The 9,939-nt window shown below is 50.3% G+C and overlaps 1 protein-coding gene across 1 annotated transcript; it reads right to left on the bottom strand.

Moving 5' to 3' along the window:
- Positions 1–8,187: 8,187 nt before the first annotated feature.
- Positions 8,188–9,700, bottom strand: LOC127296617 (strigolactone esterase D14). The gene is made up of 2 exons (XM_051326789.2): positions 8,951–9,700; positions 8,188–8,860 (listed from the first exon to the last, which is right to left on the bottom strand). Exons 1-2 carry the CDS (start codon positions 9,418–9,420, stop codon positions 8,431–8,433), a joined length of 900 nt encoding a protein of 299 aa, XP_051182749.1. The 5' UTR covers positions 9,421–9,700; the 3' UTR covers positions 8,188–8,430.
- Between the last annotated feature and the right edge of the window lie 239 nt (positions 9,701–9,939).

Here is a 9,939-nt window from a genome sequence, read left to right as displayed (position 1 = left end):
GGTGGTGGAGTCCCACCGGGACTCCGCCTTCCAAAGTGAATTCTTTCGGACTTTTCTAGAACCTTCTAGAACCTTCCATAAATTCACCGGATCATTTTAAACCTTATAAAATGACTTCCTATATATGAATCTTATTCTCCGGACCATTCCGGAACTCCTCGTGATGTCCGGGATCCCATCCGAGACTTCGAACAATACTTCGAACTCCATTCCATATTCAAGTTCTACTATTACAACATCAAACCTTAAGTGTGTCACCCTACGGTTCGTGAACTATGTGGACATGGGTGAGAACTCTCTCTGACCTATAACCAATAGCGGGATCTGGAGATCCATAATGGCTCCCACATATTCAACGATGACTTAGTGATCGAATGAACCATTCACATACGATACCAATTCCCTTTGTCACGCGATATTTTACTTGTCCGAGGTTTGATCATCGGTATCACTCTATACCTTGTTCAACCTCGTCTCCTGACAAGTACTCTTTACTCGTACCGTGGTATGTGATCTCTTATTAACTTATTCATATGCTTGCAAGACATTAGACGACATTCCACCGAGAGGGCCCAGAGTATATCTATCCGTCATCGGGATGGATAAATCCCACTGTTGATCCATATGCCTCAACTCATACTTTCCGGATACTTAATCCCACCTTTATAACCACCCATTTACGCAGTGGCGTTTGATGTAATCAAAGTACCTTTCCGGTATGAGTGATTTACATGATCTCATGGTCGAAAGGACTAGGTAACTATGTATCGAAAGCTTATAGCAAATAACTTAATGACGTGATCTTATGCTACGCTTAATTGGGTGTGTCCATTACATCATTCATACAATGATATAACCTTGTTATTAATAACATCCAATGTTCATGATTATGAAACTAATCATCTATTAATCAACAAGCTAGTTAAGAGGCTTACTAGGGACTCATTGTTGTTTATATATCACACATGTATCAAAGTTTCGGTTAATACAATTATAGCATGGTATATAAACATTTATCATAAACATAAAGATATATAATAACCACTTTTATTATTGCCTCTTGGGCATATCTCTAACATATTTATCTATGCGCGCGACAGGCATTTAATCTATGTATGAGACATTTTTCTATGTATCTCGGAGACATATTAATATTAGTTCCAATAAGTTTAATTTCTAAATTAACTCCAATAATGAAGATGCAACATAAGTAAAAACGTTTAAGATACAACATAATAACTGCAACGAATTTTAAGATACAACGCGAAAGTAAAACAGAAATTAACATACATAGCTAGTACAACAGATCACTCTATTTGCCCTGTGTTCACCGTGGCCATTTTCCGGACTTGTCGCCGCGTTCTTCTGCCGCTTGCGCCTCGGCAGCTCTTTCCCTTAATCTCTTCCTCTCCGCTTCACGGGCCTCTCTGCGCACCTCTTCCTCTGCATACCTACGTGCAGCCTCATCATCCATCCTCTTCTGATTCACCTCACGATTTCGAGCTTGCTCCGCCCTTAATTTTGTATCTGTCTCTCTCTTTCTGCTTTATCATTAGCAATAGCCTTTTCGAAACGCTCCTCCTCATGGAACCTTGCCCATGCACGTCGTTGTTTTTCCTCCACCTCGCGGCGTGCCCACTCCGGCTGCTCCTGGTCTATCCAGTGAAATCACATGCAAAGGGGAGGGGGAGACTGCAACACAAATACTACGGTTAATCAACGAAAATTAATGACATACAAATATTTTTTTAATCATGCTGTTACAACATACCGCAGGCCTCGAGGACGATGAACTTGTTTGCCTGGGTGGATCATGATCATAGCTCGCGCACATGAAATATTTCATGCCGAACTTATCAGAAAAATAACCCACCTCCTTCACCTTCGCAAGGCGGCCGCACCAACACCTCTCTGCTCTCACCCCCGGTGACAAGCTTGCATTCTTACCCTTCATCGGCCTAAAATCCTGGTCGGAGCAAGGTACACTCATACTCACTTCAATATTTTGCGCACGAAAGAGAGACGCGGAGAAGGCAAACTCGATCCTGCTGTTTCATTTCTATGCGGGTAAGACGGCTTATATAGCCTTCAATTAGTGTGAGCTGTACCAACAAAGTAGTGCAGAATAATTGGCGCACACTTTCAGTGGTCTATTTGTTGTATCAGTCTGCTTTCGGTGTTTAATTTTCTGTATCGAGCGGAAACGGCTGCCTCCACCGCGCACTTAAGCAGCATCAAAATCAGTGCTATCATCTGTCGTCTGCGTGCATGTCGGCCAGCTTGCTGCAACTGGCCAAAGCTTGTCGCACGAGGCCAGATACCGCGCGGTCGTCGGCCATGTGCATGGCGGGGCCTGCCGCCACCGGCGTTGGAGGCATCCTCCACATCGACCTGCCGCCGCACCGTGGGGCGGCATGGCCCACCAGGCAAACGGCGGCCTGACGGCGAGCAGGGCCGGCTAACGTGCCGCCACAGCCCCTGGCGGCGGGGCCCTGCCGCCCCTCCCTCCGGCGGCAAGCGCCACGTGTCGGCTGGGGGCGCTGCTGCCTCCCACGACGTGGTCTTTTTTGTCAATTTGCCTCACAGGTGGTCCTTTTTGTCAATACATTGGGGCAGGTGGTCTCTTTTGGCAAAATTTCAAGGGGTTGAAGTAGTTACGCGTAGAGGTTAATTTTGTCATTTTGCCATCTCCTCTATCCTCTCCCACCTCCGCTTCACGGAATCCTCTCCTCCTCCCGTCCCTTTCTCGTTTGATTTTCCACCGACGTCCAGCTGAGAAGAAAGAATAAAACGAGCCTCGTGCCGCCGTCGATTCGGGATCGCTACGCGATTTAGGCTTTGGCTCTTAGCTGAAACCGGCGTTTGGACAGTGGTTATGCTCTTGCGTAAGCAGGAAGGCTGCGCAGGTTGCCAAGATTGCTTTGATTAGTAAGACGATAAACTAATTCAGAATACTTATGCAAAGCGGCAATACCCAATGCCGAAAGCCGGGCGACGGATCGACGAGGATGAACTGTTAATTAATGAACGTTCGGCTGATGCCCACCCAGCCAAGCCAATGGAAGCAAAGAGAGATATTTATTGCTGATTGGCTTGTGGCTGTGGTTGGGCTTAATTAGCTAGCAACAGCGCACCTACCATGTCAAAAGCTAAGCATCACCCTGATCACCAATGGACCCCTCACACACCCACTCTGACGTCCACATAAACCCATAGTTAAGCTAAGCATCCCAAATAACAAAAGAGCTGTATAAGAAGGGGGTTATCCTAAGTAAATAGTAGCGCGCGATTCTCAAAATAAGAAGTAAACTAGGAAAACTGCCCGTGCGTTGCAACGGGAGAGAAAATCTATAATCACAATAAAATTAAAATAAATAGAAAACGATTTAGAAAACGATTTAGATATAATTTGTCTCAAAATTTTCTAAATACGGATGTTTGTATAACAAAAATTGCATCTAGAAACATTTATATCTAAATCTAGATAAAACTAAAACATTTATTTTTACACAGAAGTCGTAGTATTAGTAGTAGTATTAAGAGGGCATGTGAACCTTTTATGCTGCTTCCTCAGACGTTGTCTCTGCTGTCCCCTTCCCTGCTCCGGCTCCAGAAGCTTCCCTTCTCCCCACCCTCCGGTGGCAGCATACGCGTTTGTCAACGCGTTCACGGACACACTGCCGGTGGTCGTCGCCGCGCACTGAAAGCCTATTCCTTGTTCTGCCGCTCAACTGCTGAGGTATACCGCGCCGCGGAGTTGTTCTTCTGCCGGCCCAGCCTAGCTGACGGGTCTCAGTCTCGTCTCCATGGTGCACGAGATCACTGGCATGGCGTTCCTGGTGCCCAGCACGGCAGCACGGCAGCACGACAAGTCGAATTTCGTCGAATTTTGAGAAACTATTTCTTAGACGGGGGACTCTTCTCGATGCGGACTGAAAGAAAACCAGTCAAATTTTGTGTAAGAATTTCATAGAAAATAGGGGACTCTCGATGCTTCCAGCCCGAAAGAAAATAGGCAAAACTCCTCTTGTTGCAAGACAAAACAATCAACAATTGCTCACATGCCAATGCTACTATCATCTGATTTCAGTACATTTATGTATCATCTGATTATACACACCTGATTTTCTGAAGCAGGCAAGGCAATATCCCTGGCTTCCTGCAACGCCTTATCTGTGTAGCTCAAAGTTGAACTGTCTCATCTCCTGCGCATCTTGATGGAGGATGATGGCGGCTTTGTCTCTCGACGATGATGGCGACGATAGGGGAGGACGATCGGCGACGACATAGAGATGGGAGCAGAAGAACCAGGATGGCCGGCAGTCTCGGTTTTGGACGGAATCGTGACCGGCTGGTGTGCATCTAACCCAAATCCTCTCTCCTTATCTGGCCGTTCCGCGTTTCCTTTGTATACGGGCACAACTTGCTGTCCTCGACCATGACAGTCTCCTTCCCGATCTCGCCCGCCACTGCAGGATCGATCTCTCGATGCGGTAGAACGCAGCCTCGAAGTTGAGCTCACCTGGAGTTGAGACCGCGGCCGGCGCTGACAACACGGCCGGCGCACGCAATGGCCACTTGGTCGTGTGCGAGCACGGCTAGGTGCACGTTGTCAAAGATCGAAGGGACCGATGTCGGTTAGAACTGTGGGCACCATATTCCTTCTGCTAGGGTGCACGGCCGCGGGTTTCTGTGATCGCCGACGTAAGGCGCGGCCGGCCGGAACGGCTTCGATGGACGCGGGGGCGCTTTGTGGTCGTGCCGGGCCGAGCAGGTGAAGGGATGGTGTGGAGCACCGAGATCGGGAAGAGATTTTCTGGTTTCAAAATCCAACTGAGGAGGAGGAATCCTGGACGGGCATCAGCAGGTTTTTGCTTGGACGAATCGTGGGCGCGTTGGACAATGTTTTCTTGTCGATCGGGACCGGGAAGGAGTCGTGGTGCCCCAAAGCAAAGCGGAAGAACAGAAGTAGTAGAACTTATGAAAGCGTATTAGTGGATGGACGAAAGCGCAATTTGACGGACCGAGCCAAGGAAACATTAGTTCCTTTATTATTAGGTATAGATAGTAGCGCACACAACTTGATCAAAAAAAGATAATCACCTCCTTCGATAAAATAACAGCCCAAAAATTAACCCCAATAACTACCCCAACAACCGTTTCGGGGTTTGGAACTTTTTTAGGCCGCCCCGTCCAATAATGTGCCAACACCATTCAGAGTTCTTGGGCCTGCTTGGCAGTCGCTCAAACACGCGTCGACGGACTAAGGTGGCTCCACTTCCGAGGGCGTTGGAGATTAATGACGCCACCGCCCACCTACACGAAATAAATGGCCTAGCCATGTGTGTCGGCCTTAATGCGCACCACCATCCCCACGCCTGCCTCCTGGTATAGAATAGGAGAATCGACTCCTCCTCACACTATTAGGGATATAATAGAGATACTTATACGTGACCACCACATACGTATCCCACTCTGTATATGCCACGCAAGGCTATTCTTTGTTAATATAAGCACGAATCCGGTTACCCTAAAGGATACGACCGAGGCTCCACCCAACGAAAATAGGAAATCAACATGGTATGGAGCCTCCCTCTTCCATCCTTCTAGCCACCGCCTCCGCCCGTTTCTTTTGCCGCCACCGCTAGGCTCCCATCCTCGATCCCGACAATCAACACCACTAGGCTGCAGATCTTTCTCCCCTAGAAGAATTCCCCGACTTAGCTCTTCCCAAAACCCACCACACCCACAAACCCTAGATCGTTAGGACCAGGACATCGTCTCCGACACTTTCCATCGCCAGGATCAGGACCCGTCGCTTCTCGACCAAGAACCCTAGATTGCTCCCCTCGACATGATTATGACATTGTCCTCGTCCCCATCCACCGCGGCCACCATTGGTGCACCACTGGCGATGAAACTTGCCCACGAGAACTTCATCTCATGGCAAGTCCAAGTGCTACCCACACTTCGTGGTGCAAGTGTTACAAGTCTCCTTGAGGGATCTGACCTGGCTCCGCCCGAGATGCTCGATGTTGAGGATGCCGACAAGAAAAAGATCATCGTTCCCAACTCAACCTACGACACTTGGATCACATGGGATCAGCAGGATGGTGAGCTACCTCGTGAATTCCCTCTCCGAGGACATCCTCTTCACCGTCTATGGCCTCACCCATACCGTTGAAGTATGGCATGCTTTACACGAGCTTTACTCCTCTCAGTCTAACTCACGGGTCTCACCTTCGTGGTGCCCTTACCAACACAAAGAAACTTGACCTTACTGCCTAGCAGTATGTAACCAAGATGAAAGGCTATGCCTCTCAGCTCGCTGCTGCTGGGAAAATCGTTGATGATGATGAGCTCAAGGACTACATTATGAATGGCCTTGATGGCAACTATAATGGTCGTGTTGCTGCAATCAAAGTTGTCCCCTCCACCACCCTCAATGCCATCCCGCCCCACACAGTCCATAGCAGGTTCGAGGGATCGCGACAGGTGTAGGGGCCATAGTGCATGATCCCGTCCGCTTGAACGCTCGCAGTCACCTGAGGAGGAGATGTTCTTCTTCCACGACAAGTTCTTCGAGTTCGTCGTCCTCGTCATTGAGGACCCTTTCGGCCCAAAGAGGCTCCCGGAGAAGTTCACGCAATTTCTCGCTTGACGGGGTTCACCTACGGGAAGCCAACTACGGGTTTTGTGTGTGGCCCATCGAGGTCTTATTCGACGGGCAAGGTCAGATGTTCTCCACACCGGCTGGGAGAGGTTCGCCCGCGCCCACAACCTGGAGGTCGGTCGTTTGTTGAACTTCAAGTAAGAAGGCGGCAGCAAGCTCATGGTGAAGGTGTTCGATGACACGTGCTGCCGCAGGCACTACCATGGTGAGAACACTAACGATGGCTAGGATGTCAAATTTTAGGTTTTTCGATGTTCTTCCTTTGCATGGAAGATGGTGATGGCCACCAGGAGCATCTAGTATAGGTTTATGTAATTTTTCATTTGCAGCGAACATGGGGAGGGGCCAGCAGAAGCCTATAATATAGGTTAATGGATGTTCTACATTTTCAGCGAAGGTGGAGAAGGCAGCGAAAGTCTCTAGTATAGGCTTCTGGATGTTCTTCGTTTGCAACGAAGAAGGCTAGGGCCAGGAAGAGCCTCTAGTGCAGGCTTCTGGATGTTCTTTGTTCGCAACGAAGAAGGCTAGGGCCAGCAAGAGCCTCTAGTGTAGATTTCTCGATGTTTTTTCTTCGCAGTGAACAAAGCGAGGGCTAGCAGAAGGCTCTATTGTAAGTTTCTAGATACATTTCCTCCGCAGCAAAGAAAACGAGGGCCAACAAAAGCGTCTAATATTTAAATTTAAATGAAATATAAATAAAATTTTACAATTTATTTACATTTGCTTGTTCAATTTTTTTTAGAGATTTTTATCGAGATTGGCGGTGTGCACAACCTTCCCAAATTGAAAAGCGGGTGCCAACGCCCTACAAAACGTAGTGCATCTAGCGGCCTCTAATTAGAGGCGCGCCAGTGATGCTCTTGGTACCATTATCTGCTCCTTCTTTCTAGATGGATCCAATCAAGTACGTGCAGTAGCGCAGCGCAACACGCCTGTGACTATCTTGTCACAGTACACAATGACAAGATGATCATGTAAGAACGCGTACGTGTGGACATCTTTTAGCTCTAGGTTTAGCTGAGTACATGGAAAAGTCAGCTTCCCTGGGTACATGACGATAAGATGGGCCATGCACGACGTGGACAACCAACTGCCATGGATTATACTCAGCCAGTACTATGAGTCTACCACTTTTAGTCTCAACTGACTTATCCAAACCAAAATTATACTACTGTATTACGTCGCGGGTGGGAACAGTCTAGTCGCAGTAGAAACAAAAATTACCCTACCATTCCTTAAACAAAAAAGATTACCGCTGCGGGCCTGATGATGTTACGGACGAGACAGGAGTGCAAGACAAGAAGAGGAAGGAGACAAAATGGAGCACAGTCGCGAACTCTCGGTGCGGCCCCTCTGTTCCCGCCACGTGGCACCAGATAGGCCCGCAGGTCCATGAATCCACCGTGATCCGTTGCGAGTGCAAGCGTGCATCGCAGTGAAAATGACAACTTTTTCACCCTCAAGGCAACTACTACGTACTAGTCAAGCAAAAAAAAAGTACTGGTAGAGGTGAGTTGAGGTGAAAAATCGAGTACTGGTACGTGCTAGAGTACAGCACTACGCTCTCGGCAGTCGCCGCACACGGCACACAGGCCGGCGCCATTCTTGGAGTAAAATCGACGCGGTAAAAAATACAGACAAGAAAAATAAAACACGGAGCAGCAGGCGTGCGTACGTGTCGTACGTACGTGAGCAGAGCTACTCCCTCCGTTTCCTTCTTCTTCTCCCTCTACCTACTACCGTAACTCCGGCAGCTGCTAGAATCGCGCGAGCGCGCGGCGGAGCACCTGCGCGAGGAGGCTGGGGGCGCTGAGGTGGGGCAGGTGGCCCTCCGTCGCCAGCGGCTCGATGGTGGTGCGCCCGCCCAGGTGCGCCTTGAGGTACGCCGCGACGGACGCCGGCACGGAGACGTCGCGGGTGGTCTGCACCACGACGCAGGGCGCCTGCACCATGCCCAGCACGCCGCGGAGGTCCGTCTTGAACACGCTCTGGCACACGTGCAGCGAGATGTCGGGCCGCATGTTGAACAGCGTGCGGCTGAACTGCACCGCCGCCGGCACGTCCGCGCCCACCGCCAGCGGCGCGTACCCGGTCGCCCACGCCGCGTAGTTGGCCGACATCGCGTCGAACACCTGCTGGATCTCCTCCAGCTCGAACCCGCCGTGGTAGTCGCTGTCGTTCAGGAACCTGTTCATACATATCCGTCGGTCCTTCAGTGACCTTCGATCGACGGTTCGACATCGGTGGCTGGCGTGAAAGAAAAGAATTTGCACGCACCTGGGCGAGCAGCCGATGAGGACGAGCTTGGCGAAGAGGTCGGGGCGGCGGATGGCGGCGAGGATGCCGATCATGGCGGAGACGGAGTGGCCCACGAGGGCGCAGCGCGGGATGCGGAGCGCGTCCAGGATGGCCAGCAGGTCGTCCACGTACGCGTCCAGCCCGTTGTAGCGCCGGAAGTCGAAGTGGTCAGGGTTCACGCTGCCGGCGCACACCAGGTCGTAGAGCACCACGCGGTGGTCGCGGGTCAGGTACGGCAGGACGCGGCTCCACGCCGACTGGTCCGTGCCGAACCCGTGGGACAGCACCACCACGCGCTCGCCGCTGCCCACCACGCGCACGTTCAGGATCTGGAGCAGCTTCGCGCCGCTCGGAGCGCCACCGCCAACCATCTTCTTCTTCTCGCCGGACCCGGACGCAGGGGGCGAGCTGCTGCTGCTGGGGCTGAGCGTGTTGGTCGACCGGAGCATGAGACAGACTACCGAGGGATGCCGGGTTCCTTGGCTTTGCACAGCACAGGGGCGTGCCGCTCTTTATATACTGGCACCAGGGCAGACCATGGTGGTGGTGGTCTTGGCTCGAGCTCTCTCTCTCTCTCTCTCTCCCTGCTTCTCGCTGATTTGATTTGGGATCTCTATCTATCTCTCTCCTCTGCTTTATTCCCCTCTCTCCCTCTCTGCTTCCCTCTGATTTCTTTCTTGGGTTTGGTTTGAGTTCTGTTTTGTTTCCGTTCTGCTCCTCGAGGTGTGATGATGCCCAATTATCCAACCCACACCGGATAAAAAGAAACAAGTGGCACCTATAATTCTAGGAGGTAGGTTTTGTTTTTTATTCATTTGGTTTCTTGCGTGCGTGACAAACCAGTAGCATAGCGCCAGAGGTGACAGTATGTTTCACTGTGGAAAATTACATTGACTCGCCGCGGTGCTTAACATCGATGTCTTCTTTATTGGATGTATATTTATAGGCTGTATATAGATCAAGACTAC

The sequence above is a fragment of the Lolium perenne genome, chromosome 4 (assembly GCF_019359855.2).
Source record: "Lolium perenne isolate Kyuss_39 chromosome 4, Kyuss_2.0, whole genome shotgun sequence".
NCBI classification, from domain to species: domain Eukaryota; kingdom Viridiplantae; phylum Streptophyta; class Magnoliopsida; order Poales; family Poaceae; genus Lolium; species Lolium perenne.
The sequence above is the reverse complement of the archived record's forward strand: the minus strand, read 5'-3'. Positions and strand labels throughout refer to the sequence as shown.